This window comes from Atractosteus spatula, chromosome 3 (assembly GCF_055471065.1).
Source record: "Atractosteus spatula isolate fAtrSpa1 chromosome 3, fAtrSpa1.hap1, whole genome shotgun sequence".
Taxonomy (NCBI): Eukaryota; Metazoa; Chordata; class Actinopteri; order Semionotiformes; family Lepisosteidae; genus Atractosteus; species Atractosteus spatula.
Window position 1 is genome coordinate 75,819,789 of NC_142708.1, and position 15,903 is coordinate 75,835,691.

At 45.4% G+C, this 15,903-nt stretch overlaps 2 protein-coding genes across 5 annotated transcripts; one reads left to right on the forward strand and one right to left on the reverse strand.

Annotated features, from left to right (window-relative positions):
• Positions 1–2,527: 2,527 nt before the first annotated feature.
• Positions 2,528–9,687, reverse strand: alkbh6 (alkB homolog 6, nucleotide demethylase). Of its 4 annotated transcripts, none has more exons than XM_088911485.1 (7): positions 9,639–9,687; positions 8,937–9,014; positions 7,605–7,673; positions 6,968–7,028; positions 4,718–4,869; positions 4,504–4,608; positions 2,528–3,593 (listed from the first exon to the last, which is right to left on the reverse strand). In XM_088911485.1, the coding sequence occupies exons 2-7, from the start codon at positions 8,991–8,993 to the stop codon at positions 3,321–3,323; spliced, it is 717 nt and encodes a 238-aa protein (XP_088767611.1). In that variant the 5' UTR covers positions 8,994–9,014; positions 9,639–9,687; the 3' UTR covers positions 2,528–3,320. The 4 variants fall into 4 exon arrangements, with proteins under 4 accessions (XP_088767611.1, XP_088767612.1, XP_088767609.1 ...); XM_088911486.1 differs by having other exon boundaries at positions 8,937–9,010; positions 9,639–9,674; XM_088911483.1 differs by having other exon boundaries at positions 3,188–3,593; positions 4,459–4,608.
• Positions 9,688–14,447: 4,760 nt separating this feature from the next.
• Positions 14,448–15,592, forward strand: dharma. Its single transcript, XM_088910168.1, has 3 exons — positions 14,448–14,724; positions 14,960–15,108; positions 15,422–15,592. Exons 1-3 carry the CDS (start codon positions 14,448–14,450, stop codon positions 15,590–15,592), a joined length of 597 nt encoding a protein of 198 aa, XP_088766294.1.
• The last annotated feature ends 311 nt before the right edge of the window (positions 15,593–15,903 follow it).

The window sequence follows — 15,903 nt, forward strand, 5'->3', positions numbered from 1 at the left end:
TCCGAGACTTTATCTGGAAAAAAAAACCTCTAAATATTGCTTGTTTTCTTCAGGATTTATAAACAATAAACAAAAATCGCAAACTTAAAAACGACACCCTTGCGTCGCTGTCTTTAAATCAATTCTGTGTGAAGACTACAAGAGGAGGAGTGAACAGTTAATAGGGAGCTGTTCTTTGGCATTGTGTGCATTATTTATTTGGCAAAGCAGAGTCTCATTGTTTAATCAAATAGTACTTCAGCACAGGAGAATGTTTAGGGATCACAGCCAGGCTTCCTGTCCACCCGCCCAGCTGGTTTAGGGTTTAGCAGCGAATTGAGCTGAGGTCCCATCCAGGCACTTCCACAGGGCGCCAGGGTTACCAGCTCCCACAACATGTCTGTGCAGCTCGTTCCAGGCTGCTAAAGGGGGCCTCCTGTTCCTCGGTTTTCAATACATACCTGTCCAGTTTCCAGGTGTGGCTTACACTATTGATCCTGAGGGGATCTATGGGGCTGGCCTTACTCTATTGATCCTGAGGGGATCTACTGTAGTGGGCTGACTTTATCAAAGGAGCAGGTAAAGGTTTATTCCCTGCTGAAAAGAGAAGAAAAGAAACACAATGTTTCGGCTGTGGAGCCTTCGTCAGGTGTCCCCCTGACGCAGCTACTACTTGAATGACTTGATCAATGCCAACGCTAGTGACGGACCAGGAAAAGTGTGGGACTGAAAGCGTTCATCTCCCTTAATGTTCTTTCTTTTTACTGATTTTACTGACTGGCCAGCTCAAGAGCCGACTTTCATCGGCGCGACCCTTGAGCTCATCTTCCATCAGCCCCTGAGCGGCACCCCACAAGGAAATGGGGCTCCTTTTACACTTTTTCCCCTTCCAGCTGCGGTTTGTTTGCTCTGCTGTAGCCCGTCTGCTTTCTTCCTGAACCTTCATCGTGCAGCGACCTTCCCTTTAGCAAGAAGCTTGTAGGAGGATCTCAGCCAAGGAAGTTTCTGCTGAAAAAATGTCAGCGACGCAGCCCTGGGGGTTAGAAATTCAGTCATGCTCTCCAAGAGGGTGGGGGAATGCCAAAGCTTAGCTCAGGGTTTCGGATTCACACTTTATTTTAACTTTCTATTTTCTACTGTTGGCGGCAGGGTGGTGCAGCGGTGAGCAGTGCTGCCTCACCGAGCTGGGGCCCTGGGTTCGAGACCGGGGGCGCTGTCTGTGTGGAGTTTGCATGTTCCCCCCAGGTTTGTGTGGGCTTCGTCCCGCAGTCCAAAGCCATGCTGGTAGGTGAATTGGCTTCTGGGAAAGTTAGCCCTGCTGTGAGTGTGTTGTGCCTGCGCGTCCTGCCCAGGGTGTACCTGCCTCGTCTGTTGCTCACCGAGATGGGCGCTGGCTCGCCCGCGAGTCTGAATTGGAAGAAGCCGTTATAAGGTGGATGGATTTTGTACCTCACCCCTGTGTTCCTTCTGTGCACACTCCACCCTTCAGACCGATGGCCTTGTGTGCAAGAAGATCCCAACGTGTCAGGCCGCCTCCCATAGTAGTGTTGCACTGTTCCGGCTGCAGTGGGATCGCTGGGATGTAGGAATAGCGCCAGACCCTTAGGGCCGGCATAATTCCTGACGGAGAAACCACATTAAACATGCAGCTGAGGCAAATATTTTGTCTTACGGGTGTTAAAGGAGGGGGCGGGTGGTGAAGGCACTAATGTCTGGCTGTTAACAAAAGTTAGAAAAAAAATAAAACAATTTCCTTCGAGTTGAAGTGTAGAGGCTGTGCGAGGGAAAACACTAATGAGCAGCAAAGCTTCCCCGGATAACGGCATTCATCAGCGCCGAGGGCACGATACTGCAGAGCGTCGCTGCCTTGCTCTGCTGTGTACTCTAGAAAGGCTGTGCCTGCAAAGTTCTGCATCGCAGACGAGAAACCATCTCTTCTATTTGCCAGGACTATAGAAAACAAAGGGTGTTAATGTATGAGTGTATCATTCATTACATCTATCTTTATACACTGGAGTAAGCAGTCTTAAATTTACTGTATATATCTGTACTGATCTCTTACTCTATATATACAACAAATTCTGTTTGTAATTCAATACCGAGTGAAGTCAACTCTCATGGAGCTACAAAAGTATTCACACCCTTTCTTAAATTGCCAAAAGCACAACAAAATGCAACTCCCAAATCCTAAGATAAATGATTGTTAAATACGCAGAGTAAGTAGATTAACACTTACTGTATTTACTATTAGTGAAGGCAGAGAATTGTAAAATGCAATGTCTGTCACTGTAAAACCTTACCAGATGCACTGTACTTGCTCTGTGCACTTGAGAATGATATGTGAATTGCAGTATAGGGCAAGTCTTGCATGTACTGTGCCTTTGTGAAATCAGTTAAAGAACTGAACCTTAAAATGACAGAATTGATGATGACAGATAGATAATGGAATTGTAACACTATGTTAAAACTTTCTAAATTCAGTTTTTTTTTAGGTTTCTGTAATCAAAAAGGACAAAAGGAAATGAGGGCTAAGTGTAAAATGTGTTAAGGGAAACAGTGTGACCACTTCTTTTATTAAAGGCAGAACAGACCCCCAGGAGCCAAGGCAGTCTGCAGGCAACCTACATGGCTTGGATACATTAAAGCAAGCACTCCACAGATGTAATGGGGCACTGTCTAGATTTCTCACAACACTTTTGCACTCCATGGAAAAAGTGTCACACCGTGCACGGACGATCAGTTGATGTGTAAGGATGAGCAAACATAGACTGCAGTGTTTGTGTCTGGTCCATTTTGTTCTTGGTGTTGCGCCACACCCATATAGTCTCAGTGTCAAGACTGTTAGTTAGAACAGGCCCCAGCTCTTGCGCAGTTTTCATTTTCCAGCCTGGCAGCCGTGTGTCTACACTCCAGCAGGCTGATACTCGAGGTCCTGATTTAAATTCCCAGTCCAAGTGGATTACTGAGGGATTGACAGAGGGAAGAAGCTCTGTACAGACTGCACCATTTACTGCCCGTCTGGATCATTATTACTTAACCAAAACCATCAATCTAACAGGACATGTTTCAGCACTGCTTCAGCGGTCAAGGCCAAGAAATCTGAGTTCAGGTTTTTCGAAGCTTTCTGTTCGGCAGGCTTGTCGGTTCTTGTCGGTGTTGGGCTCCACTCGTCGCTGACTGTAGGCTCCTCTGTTTCCACTGCGGCTCTCGCTGCAGTCAGTGTGTGGAACCGACTGTCCGCTTCAGCCAGAAGGTCACCCGTCTGTCTCGGCCTCCATGAAACTGCCCCCCCGTTGCAGGACCCTGTCCAGTGCAGGGGCGTTGGGGGTGCCGCCCCGGTGTCATTTCTTCCTCCCCAGCAGCAGGCCCGTCTTGAGCACTCTGGGAACGTGCCGGATGGTCAGAGAGACCCGGGTCCCCCGGCTCAGGCTGTCCCCCGGCTCGGCCGGCACGGCCCGCAGGTTGGCCACGCTCTCGGTGACGGTGTCCCGCGCCACGCCGCGGATGCCATGCAGGAAGTGCGTGTACATGTCGTCCTGCAGGACCAGCAGGCTCCGCGGCTCCACCAGCAGGGACAGGAGGTAGCGGTTCTCCTCCGTCTGCGGGACTCCCTCCTGGGGGGGGGCAGCGCAGAGTCAGGAGAGTCAGCCGAGCCCCCTGGCTGTTCCTGTCCTGTTACCCCCATTCCCTGCTGTCCTGCCAACATCCCTGTTGGATTCTGCTTACTTTATGGATGCCAAGCCCATATCAAGCTCTTTGGTCTTAGAAATAGAAATCCTAAAAAAAGTCTTTGAACACTTTAAATCCACAAAACAACATTGTAAAGGATGCAGTCTGATTTTTCCATGCATGGCCTCCCCAGTTTAATTACACACACCTTGTTTATCAGCACCATTATTATTCCAATAATGCTATTGGAATTTATCACAGACAGTGCTTGAGGCAAGCTCTAAACATCATCAAAGACCCCCGACACCCCAGCTACAGACTGTTTGACCCTCTACCATCTGGAAAACGGTACTGGAGCATTCAGACCAGGACTACCAGACTCAGAGACAGTTTTTACCCCTGCACTATCAAACTATTAAACTCCCAGCCTCTCTCACCTACGATCTGAACCCTCATGGTGCCTTCTCTCTTCATCAAAACTCAAACACACACTGAAATCTACCTCTGCCTCACATGTCAAGAAGCTCACTCCCCATAATTTTCTATCCTTTATTTCATTCTGTTGATGTATGATTTTGCACAACTGATGTTGTTTTGCACATTACCTGTTACCTGTTGTTGTTTTGCACATTGCCTGTTGTCTCTGTCTTTCTTTTCTTATACGATTGTATTGTTGTTGTTTTTTGTACTACTTACCATCTGAGAGCTAGCTAAATAGCATTTCATTATACCATATACCTGTGTGAGTATAATGACAATAAACTTTAACTTATTCTTCGGTGCACTGTAAACTGCATATGCATGACTTGCCTGTGGCAGTGCATGTGGCCTGTGGCTCCCCCTGTTGGCACTGACCTGCTCCTGCACTATGCTAATGGGCCGGTAGAAATCCAGGAGAGTGTGGGATCCCAGGCTGATGGTTGTCACTGTGGGGAAGTAGAGGGGTCCATCTTCATGAGGCTGGAAGGAAAAAAACAGATAGGTGCACATTAGCACCCCGTCACCCCATATGAACCCATTTTTCTAGCACGCCAACGTGTTGGTTTGGCAAATGAGCTCTGCACATTACCATGATCCCTTCTCCTGGTTTGTATTCGTTCACCAGGACGTGGTTGGCGGTCTTTCCGGAAAATGCCCCAAGGGCGGAGATTTTATTGGCGTACGTTTTCAGCCAGTCGGGAAGTTCTTCCACCAGCATTCCCTTCGGATGAGGCAGCCCTCCTGGATCACAACAGGAGAAGGATTACCAACCAGAGCAGGACGTTCGGCGCATCAAGCTTGTTTGGTTGCTAGTAGATCTTTGATCCCTGGATCTTGTCATTGTTTCCTGAAAGCAGTCGGGGTTCTGGCTTTTACATCATGGCTTTGCAGCTTGTTCCAGACACCCACAACCCTTTGTGTGAAATCAGGGAACAGATTGTCCTTTCTGTCTGGGATGTGTTCCATCAGAATGAAAATAAGACTCCCACTGCACAGCAGGCTCATGTATGATGCAAAAAAGCAACAGGTTTTTAATATTAACTTCAATTGTCTATCTAGGCATAGGAGTTACAACAGACCCTTATGCAACATAGGGCCTTGCCTTACACACAAGAAACTGCAGCTCTTATTACTTTCCTATTCAAAGTCTCAAAGACTCAACTTTACGTGACCTTCCTTTTTCACATGTTGCAAATCAGTGGCCTCTAGTTGGCTTATAGAAGGAATCAGGTTAATAAAAGACATTTTCAATTTTCAATGCAAAACTTAAAATAAACATTGTAAGTTTAAGGGGTAAATCAAACTGCAATGACTCAAAAACGCAAAAGTAAGGCTGATGCTTTTAGTTCCATATTTGGATCTTTGGAAGATGTTTTTTGGTAACTTGTGAACTAGTTTGGGTAAAAGTGTTCATTAAACCCCAGAGGTCTGTTATGTTCTATAAGCTGGGGAGCAGTAGCCAAGACTTGATTTAGGATATCGGTGTTGCAAAGATGTCTTGACATTGTTAAGAATCACATTCTTTTTTTAAGCCCTTCACTATGCAAACCTACAGATAAGAGCTCATCAGGTTCTGGTGAAGGTGCTTTGAATCGACTCCATTAAATCTGCTTCAAGAAAAAGCTTGTATTAATCACCAGAATGACTACTGTGGCGATTAAGCTGTATAAAAGAAAGACTATTAAAAATAGCACAGGAGTAAGATCTTCTGAATAAGGCGGAACCCTGAGCACTTTGCAAAAGTCCATCTTTAGTAAGTAGAACAGATGTGAAACAGGAAATTTCTCTGCACTCTCTGTAGCACAGTGTTAGCATCACAACCAGACTCTAAGGGGAAACCCTTTAAGGTTGGAAAGTGTCCTGCTTACTCTTTTTGATGTCTTCTAAAACTTAAGGCTTGGACACCGGATCATGATTAAATACACACAGTAACAAAGTGGCAACTGTCTTTTCCAAAAGGCATTTCCTAAGAAAACAAAAGCTTCTTTCAGCAGCTCCCCCAGACAGGATTCCTGTGCATAAACTGCCCCTATTGTACCATGCTCAACTAAAGTTTGAGAGTGCCCTGGGGCAATACACATTCAACCTAAATTACCATAAAGGACATGTGTATCTGAGCCACACCTGTGAATCCAAATTAAGAGTGCGTCAGTCACCAGTCACAGACAGACGCTTTCATGTCATTCCAGGACTTTTCCTTTTGGTGGTGAATAGATGGATGCCCTAGTAGACAGGAATTTTGATGGGCAATGTCCTGTCTGCCACACGGATCTTTGCTGCTTAAATTAATCTTTAGAAATTTCAATTCGCACAGGTCTTTTTAGACGTTTCATTGAAAAGACATCTTAAATACATCAAAGTAAATTACCAGTACGTCATCATTAAATTCTAAGGTGAAAGCAAATGCTGTAATGACATTTGGCGAGATCCCGGATATGCTTGGATATTGGCCTTCCTGGCCGTCCATTATCTGCATGATGAGGCACAGGGTGCAAGGAGGTAAAGCAACCTACAGGGGGCACAAGTCCACCGCAGGGCCCACACACACCCTGGACGGGACACCGGTCCACAGCAGGGCCCAAACACACCCTGGACGGGACACCGGTCCACAGCAGGGCCCACACACGCCCTGGACGGGACACCAGTTCCCTGCAGGACCCACACACGCCCTGGACGGGACACCGGTCCACAGCAGGACCCACACACGCCCTGGACGGGACACCAGCTCCCTGCAGGACCCACACACAGGGCCCATTAACTGATAAGAATTAAAGGATTTAAAGGATCCAAGAGAGACGTTTTTCTGGAAATTCAGAAGTGTTTCACTGTGATACGATACCCCAGTTCTGCAGCCGTCTGCCTGACAGTTGGGTCCATTTGGGTTTGGGGGCTTTGTATACCTAAGGAGCAGAAAGATAAGAGTGGGAATCACATTTTCAGATAACCCTGGACTGCCACAGAGCAATAGCAGTGTAGATACAGTAACAGCTCCTTACCAATCCATAGAGAACAAAACTATTTCCAAATGTGGTTGCAAGCAAATATGTCTTCTGCTACACTATATCACATCAGGGAATAGAAAGCTCAACATCACATACTTCTTTTTAGCTTAAAGATGTCATTTCAACTTGACAAGTTATCCTGAGAGTTGCAGCTCATTAGAGAGCTTTTATTTTCATTATAGGCTTGCCGAGTGAGCGGTGAGAAATACCCGAGTGGCTCTCAGTTGATATTTCTAATCTTTAAACGGTTCCTTTTTTTCCCCTTTGTATGAAGTCTAGTACTGGGAGCATTAAAAAGCTTTATTTTTAGTTTTTGCAACAGGATAATCCAAGCTTTTACATTCTGTCCTGTTTATTCTCTTATCAAGTCTTTGTTGTAGAGCTGTACAAGCCGTCTGAGCTCTTTCGAAAGGTGACTGCGCTGAGTGCATCATTTCAGGCGAAGCAACGTCAACCAACGCCCTCGCATCTGACCTGCTGTAAGAGGTAGGCCTCCTCCGTTTCCGTTATAAACCCAGGAACATAGTAAACAGTCGGAGGAGCCTGGGATCAAAGAAAAAAGGACAATAAGTGTTACAGATAAACATGCTGAGGTTTTCTGTCGTCTACAAGCCTCTACTGACAGTAACAAATCAAAGTGCCTGAGATTTGTTGCAAAACAAAGTTAAAACCTGTAAGATGACCAGTAATTTTTATTACTGATTAGAAATTATTCAAGTAATTCTGCTAAAAGCCTGATGTGGTAGTACTGTCGCTTTATGGGCCTGGGAGAAGTGGACCCTAGACACCACAGGTGAAGAAACAAGCATTTCATGACATCAGACACAACCTCGCCTCCCAGATCACTCGCACCTCTGCCCGTGTTTCCAGGCTTCTTACAGGCAAGAGGGTCTGTGAGCTACTGACGTTCAGCCTCACCCCGTCACTAGTCCTTTGATGGCAAAAATACAGTACTTGACGCAGTTCTGGAAACAGTCATTTGTGAATGTAACATGCAGAACCTGTGCTGCGGTATGTCTTTGTCAGTTCTTGTTGGGGGTTACTGCTCCTTAAACAATATTTTATTGTTTTTACAGTGACTACAATCATCACATTTTGCACACACCTATGTATTTATTTTTTATTTATTTATTTTGTTGTCTTTTGTTTTATAACTATTCTGATGTCTGTTTTTGCTTGTCTCGGGCTGGACTGCTGTAACACATCAATTTCCCTACGGGATTAATAAAGTATTATCTATCTATCTAAAGAGATTTAAACAGCTACGGTACGTTTTGGTGTTAAACACTATTTTTCACCTAAAATAAAAGCATAGTTTATGGTCGTTGTCAAACCATTCAAAAGTGCTTCCCCTGTAGAAAAGAAGTCAGGTCGGGTCAAGTGTGATACAACACTGCCTCTTCGTGGCAAACTTTCTCTGTTATTCGCATTCTTACAACCGTGCACTTATTAAAGATGAGGATACACCACTAGATTACTGAAATAAGTGTCGGCAAGATGGACTGTGGAAATTTTATGCAGAAGTTAAAAGCGTTATCTCTTCCTACGCACTCCCAGCTCCGGTGGGGGATGTTGGTTTTGCATATATATATCAGAATTAAATGTGGGAAGATTCATGTCGATCGCCTTTTAAATGCGCGTGTTCTTGATGTAACTGTGAGTTTGCTCAAACGCCGAAGAAGGTCTCCATATCGAGTTAATATCAGAGCCATCTGGCCCGACAGAAGGAGCTCTGAAAATTCCCAACCTGGTTCCTGTGTCGGGGGCGAAAGATATTGACTGAAAAAGCCTGGCGAATCCTCCTACCTCCTTCACAGTGTACGACTCCAGCTCCTTCAGGACATGAGACTGGGGCTCTTCCATGATGCTGCCGCCGGCATCTGCCTATCAAACACATTTAGTAAACAGCAACACACGTAAAAATATTTTTTACAATGTGTTCAGTTCAATTTGTTGTTGTTTTTTAACACCATTCCAGGTGAGGTCAACAGCCTATCTTCAGTTTCGGTGACAGATGTGTGCAGTACCAAGTCATTTAAATATCTAAAGCTAGTTTGTTTGGGGTGACTCGAAGCAGAAGGGGACATTCCTCGCATCGTAAAATAAACGTAAAATGTCTTGAACAAAATTTCAATCTGCGATATGCACTCCAACCTCGCTTAACGACACCACAACACTTCTTCTGTGCCGCAGTGCTTCGGAAAACTAAACACTGTTTTATAATGAAGAAGCGGAATTGTGTCGCCGTGAATAATAAATCCGGAGACATGCCCTGCGAAACTGTTCAGACACTTGAGTATTTTATAAAACCTCATTTATTAAAAAATCCCCCGGCTACAGATCAGGACCCAGATATCAGCGCGACCACGAAATCAAGGATATGTGAGCCCAAAGAAAGCAGAAAATGATCATTTTCTAAACAGGAAAAAAACGATTTAGATAGAAATAAATGACAATTTACACGTATTTACATTAATCGTGATAAACTAAATGCTTATACAGTTCTACCTGCGTTACTGTACGGCGGAGCACCACGCACTTCCGGGTGTGCGAGACAAACAGCAGCGCCAGCCAATCGGAGCGGACAAGGACCTACTGATAACCAATTGAGATTTGAGGAGAAGGCGGTGCTAAGCGCAAGCAGCACCGCCCCATCAGCAAGCTCTGCAGGTCTGGAACACTGCCCCCCCCTGGTGGCCGTTTACTGTATAACGCTTGAAATGCAACTACCCCAATCGTTGTGCTTCAGGCCTGCTGGTGTGCGTTCAAACCCAATTTAAAAATCTACATCAAAGCTTTAGCTAAACTAACGAGGGGCTGATTGAATGTTTGCGACTGGTATTTTATTTTTACGACCTGTAATCCTTAAAAGGTAACGTCAAAAAAATTTAAGACCTGAAAACAAACAGTTGTAATTAATTATTTTATTAAGTCAATTCATACTCCACTTAAACCAGTAGCTTTGAGTTCCTCCGGGATCAGAATTGGGAAACCCTGGCTTAGCCACTTTTCCCAGTTGGGTCATGGCAACCCATATGATATTGACCTGTATGTAAAAACATAAGAAAGGCTACAGACCATGATTCAGCTCCACGTGTGGCCGTCATGGCTGGGCAGCTTGCTCCACACTACTGCCACAACACTTTGTGTAAAAATAATCTCCTATTTTCTCTTCTAAATGCACATCCCATATTGTTCTTTTGTGCCCCATGGTTGTGATTCACTGGCTTGACTGTGTCCATGAGTCCCTGTGTCCCCCGTGTGTCCCTCTGAAGAAGGCTTCACAGCCGAAACATTGTGTTTTCACTCTTCTCTTTTCAGCAGGAAATAAACCTATTACTTGTTCCTGTGTCCATGACTTGTCTTTGTGGATTTTGATAACAGGATCAGGGACCCACAGTCCTCTCTGTTCAAGACTAAAAAAGATGCAGAACAGGGAATGTAACTGTATGCTCTTTTCAGGACTGATCCCAGGGCAGTGATACATTTGAGATAAGCTGCTGCTGAGACTTGCTGCCAGGTAGACTGAAGTAGTTCACAAATAGGTGTCTGCCAGATCTCAGGGCAAATAAATGTCAGCCGGTCACTAGCTCAGACCTGATTCTTTTTGTGCAATAACTATAACACATATCAGACAACAGAACTGTGCAATCAGTGAATGACAAATGTTGCTACACACGCATATGATGGGACTCATATATACACTGTTGAAAAATGATCTTACAGTAAACTCTCCATCACCAGTGATAGTGAAAATGTATTTTCCTGGGCCCTGGTCACTGCTGCGTTCAGCTGTATTGAAGTATGTAATTCGATTTTTTCTTTTGCCTAAGAAAGAAACACACTTCACAAGTGTCTTTCTGAACCCACAACCCTTCCCAGGCCTGTTGCAGCTGTTGTCCTCAAGCCTCACAGACGTGTCGAGGGGGCTGTGCAGTCACATCACACGTCCGGGGTGGCTGCACGGGTGGGGACCATCCCAGGTGAAACAAACTCACCTCTCGACGCACATCCTCTGCTGCTGGGCTGATTGAGCTTGAATGTAGTGAGAACGAATGGGCGCATTCAAGAATTAATCGTGTGGATTTTCAGTGGACCAAGACTGCTGACACATGCCAGTTTAAATCTAATATCTAAAACATGTTCTCAGAATTTCACCAAACTTTATAAGCTGGCCAAGAGCAGTGCAGCCCTGTGTCAGTGAATATGGTGTATTTGTGATGACATTTCTACTTTTGCATGATTTACCAACTGTTCCTGGTCTGGATGCCCAGCAGTACAACTGTGACCCTTAGTGTACAGACGGCTCTCTAGAGAGTCTGTGATTGGTTCGCATGACGCGGTGCCCATCGTGGATGCTTTATAAACACGTACTGTAGGTGACAGCTCCTTGTGGAATCCCTGGGCTAAGTGCTGTGAATCTTTTGGATCAGTTAGCTTTGTGCTGTCCTCTGTCAGAGTTATGAACAGTGAAACACGAACTGGAGGGCACAGGTGGAAACTCTGTGGAAGTGCGTTTAAAACTGAGAACAGAAGGCACTTCTTTGCCCAAAGGGTTGTGACAGAATAGACTGAGCTGCGCAGCCATGTTGTTGAGGCTGATTCCCAGTTTTCTCTCAAGCAGCTTGTTGACATTCTATTAGTTTTAAAACAGGCTATACAGGCTGAATGGCACTCCCTGTTTGACTTTTAATGTATGTGCATGTATCATCACGTCTGTGTAAGAGGCATATTCTTATATTTTCAGATGTTTTCCGAAATATTTTCTAAAATGTTTTTGTGATTCTTTGGGATAAACTACTATATGAATGCAAAGTATTATTATTATTGTTATTATTATTACTAACATAGAGCTAATCAGATTGCACCTGTATTGAAATTTGCTGTACACATTTGGGATTTCACTGTACACTACATATGGCAATTTCAGCAATTTTGTCATTTTGTACGTTCTCATCGCTCCAGGTGGGCTGACATGGACCAATCGGTCTCCAGTGTTGGAACAGTAGCTTGAGGCCTTACAAGTAAGTACAAGTAAGTGAAAATGGAATTAATACTCCACATGGTGTTGCCACCTTATTTGGTGTTTCTCCAAGTTTCAGTGAAACTGCTTGCTGCACACTGTTAGGAGTCTTTAATGGATGTTGACGAGTCTTAGCAGACAGTCAGCTTGGCAGACAGACTGTATTTTTTTAAAACACTTGAATGTCTAGGTTTTGCATGCTTTTTTTGAGAATTTGTCATTTTAACTTTATCACTTGCTGTCATATGATGATATTAAGTTCAGGAAGTATATTCTTTATAGCATAGGAAAGGAGAACATGTACAACCCAGATTCATAATTAATCGGGCAAGTCAGAGGTGTTAAATGAAGACAGGTAGTAATCAGAAAGTTTTTGAAAGGAGTGGTATCTGCAGGCTGACCCCAGAGGTGGGACAATTGTAGATTGTATTGCTGTGTAGAAGTGCCCTTGTGCGCTATTTTGGCTTTGTGCTCTGTTCAGCCTCCACGAGAGCTTTAACAAATCCTCTTTCTTGATCCGCAAAGCGCAGCGCCGATGACTACGTCAGGTTAACGCCCGTCAATCCCTTTCTGTGGTGCGTTAGAAAACAAGTGTCTAATTTAAGTGATTTTTTTCGTTGTTTTTATTTACGTCTGAAAAGTTGAATCTCACATATGATATTTTTCCTCTGTATCATATATTGTTTACTACTATTATCGCAACAAGTAAACAATTTTAAGTACTTATTCGCGTCCTATAAATCTCTTACCCTGAATCGATGTTTTCTAAATAACCAACTGTTCTTATGCTCTTCATTTTCATATGTCACCAGACTTTGCTGTGCTGCAGATTTGGAAGCCTTACGTTTTTCTGCAAAGTCTAGTTGTGCTTTTTGTATAATATTCGTTTCTTATTTGAACTGACATGTTATTAGTTGCTTACAACTAGACAAGCGAAAGCTGCGATCAGCCTGACTGAACAGCTGGTCAGACATCAGACATCAAACGGACCTTAGATCTTCTAGCTTCACGTAGAATTAACATTTCACGCTAAAAATAGCAACTTTTTAAAATGTCGAGTACGATTTCATGTAGGGCCTCCACTCGACTGCGATTCTATTAACTAGCCATTTTGCGAACGCCGGCCCAGTGACAGGCGATCATGTTTGAATTATAGCGCCGCTCTGACCCTTCAGTGTGGAAGTTGCTAAGGACTTGATTTGGACAGAAAAGGCCTTCTTTCGTTTGGCTCAGAGCAAAGCGCGCTGAGACCAGCCTGTGACGAGCACCAGTGGACTAGACACTTCAACACGTAGGAACAGACCGGGAGTTTTGTAAATGCTTTAAAATAGAAGGATTGTATACAATATTCTTTGAAAAAACTCTTGACATTTTTCACCCTTTACCTTAGCACGAAGCTTATTTCCAGTCATCTTTATTGTTTCCCTTAACTGTGTGTATTTTTGTCTTTGTCGGCCGTGTAACCTAAGTGGAATATAAAATTAATTTATAAGGATTCTTTATTGTTCCTCATTTCCTACAGGGGTTTGGAGTCCTAAATATAGCCATAATGCCTGTGAGGGTTTATTTTCTGTTATCGTTTGGTCATGAGTTAAGTTAAAGTTCATGGAAAAAATAAAAACATTTATGTGGCGGGATATTTTAAAAAAATAACATTTCTTCCATGAAGTGAAATGCAGATGTCGACGTGGCAAAGCGTCACAAAACGTTTACACCTTGTAAGAGTCATACTGAACGACAAACTCGAACGCTTTTTTAATCTATCCAAGAGGAGGTCTCTTAAATCTGCAAACACGAACGTTCTCTTTAATCTTTTATCTCGGAATAAAAGTGTGTTTTGTGTTTGGACCAGACACTTCAAATACGCTTCCGTTCCGTGCGGCGGCGTCGTTCGGCGATGAGCGTTTCCCAGTCCCCCAGCTGGGACATGACCTGCCGCGCCGCCACGGGCGTGGTAATGGGATTCAATCAGGTGTCTGATTATTTGTGTACTGCACGATCGCAGCTCGGCTGGGAGGGTACAAATTCAGACGAGGGGTGAAGTTCTCTTCAGAACTGCTTCCAAGAGGACAGGGTGAACGATAAATCGCGATTTTCCTCAGTTTGTGCTTTAGATGAGCCGTAAACATCAGGTGCGAAACGACGCAAGGGCTTTGCGCCAGGCGAGCGCCTAACGGGAGACCACGCATTTTAAGGACAAAACGGACAACGAGCCGATTACTTTGTTGAGCAACTGAGGACTCATTTATTTTAACCCAAATTTATTTATTTTTCGCTAAACGACGTTGCCTAACATGGAAATAATCAGGTCTTTCGGCTTCACCATCGACAATATTCTGTCTCCGGCGCCTGCGGCCCCCGGCGGCACGTGCTGCCCGCCAGCTCTGCGGCGCGCGGCCGGTCCCGGGCTCGGTCCAGGTCCCGCTACCGGCGGCGGGTACCCTCGCTGGTACGACTCGGGTCTCCCCATCTCTTCTTTCCAGCGTGGGTGCCCATATGGATCCGGCTACAGCGTGTGCCACTGCGGGAGCTACGCGCCGCCGGACTTCGGCGCGACAGCTGGCCCAGCCGGTAAGAGGCGCACGGTTAATACAAGCCTTACATTCAAATAATCGTCAACTGGCTAGACAGGGCTGTCTCCCGTGAAAAAGCTTAAATTGTGCACGAAAACAGGGTATTTGTTAGCAATGGATGCAAGACTGACGGCGCTTCATCCGTGCAAACCACTCGGGACGAACCAGCTCACATGTGCAACGTGTGTTAGCGCTGCGCTGCGGGGAGCTGACCTCTGTCCTCTCTCCCTCAGGCGGTAAGAAGCGGCGGCGGTTGCGCACGGTGTTCACCCGCAGCCAGACCGAGCAGCTGGAGCGCCTCTTCGGCCGGACCGACTACCCCAGCCCGCAGGAGCGGGAGGAGCTGGCGAGGCGACTGGGCCTTTCGGAAGAAGCTGTCCGGGTGAGGAAACCCAACTTTGCAAACCGTTTAGGGTTTTTTCACGAAGGGCTTTTCATATTATCTGTAGACTGTCGTTTTTGATAAACCCATTCGTGGTGTGTTAATGATGTGTATTAGATACGCGTCGCGACTTTTCAAAACCCTTGGAAGCCCAGGCCTGCGCACGTTTCAAACAGCGCGCCCTTTTTTTACAGTCGCAGTTCGGCTGGGCTATCCCGTGTCATCGCAGTGACGCGGCCGACGGCAAGACACCCGCTGCAGTGTCAGGAAGGGCAGGGCAGCGTCTGACGTGCGACTTGTCTTCCGCTTTTAGGTTTGGTTCAAGAATCGTCGCGCCAGAAAGAAGAGACAGGGGCACAGCCAGAAACCCAGCGGCGAGCCGGCGGGGGCAGCTTCGGCACAGAGCCCCCCTGGGCCTCCTGGTCTGCGGTCTGCTGCCGGAGGTCCGGACAAGGAGAACCATCTGGGACTCTCTCAGACTTAAAGAAGGTGCTCAGAGACACCGCTGTGGACTCGACCCAAGAGAAATCGGGCTGCTTGTGGCCATAGCAATGTCCACACAGGCAGAGCAAAGAGGAGTAATGGTATTCTGAAACGCAAGGTGCTTATGCATAACATATTTTTTTCAATGAAAAATTCTGCGGCGCCATCTGCGAATTGGCAGCCATCAATAGAGTAAGTAAAAAAAAAGGCAACGGTGCAAAATTTGCGTAGTTAAATTTAGCTTGTGGACTTAAAATAAAACGGAGTTCTTGACAGAGAACATTAACTTGACAAGAACTACCCCAAAAACAT

What these genes read in the sequence shown, in the direction of transcription:
- alkbh6 (XM_088911483.1), bottom strand. Translation starts at nt 8,993, where the DNA reads ATGGAAGAGCCCCAGTCTCATGTCCTGAAGGAGCTGGAGTCGTACACT. An exon ending in CAGACGGCTGCAGAACTGGG is followed by an intron (nt 4,870 to 6,967) that starts GTATCGTATCAC and finishes GTTGTGATCCAG; the next exon opens with GAGGGCTGCCTCATCCGAAG. An exon ending in GGCCACATGCACTGCCACAG is followed by an intron (nt 3,594 to 4,458) that starts GCAAGTCATGCA and finishes GCCCCCCCCCAG; the next exon opens with GAGGGAGTCCCGCAGACGGA.
- dharma (XM_088910168.1), top strand. Translation starts at nt 14,448, where the DNA reads ATGGAAATAATCAGGTCTTTCGGCTTCACCATCGACAATATTCTGTCT. An exon ending in CGCGACAGCTGGCCCAGCCG is followed by an intron (nt 14,725 to 14,959) that starts GTAAGAGGCGCA and finishes TCTCTCCCTCAG; the next exon opens with GCGGTAAGAAGCGGCGGCGG. An exon ending in TTTCGGAAGAAGCTGTCCGG is followed by an intron (nt 15,109 to 15,421) that starts GTGAGGAAACCC and finishes TTCCGCTTTTAG; the next exon opens with GTTTGGTTCAAGAATCGTCG.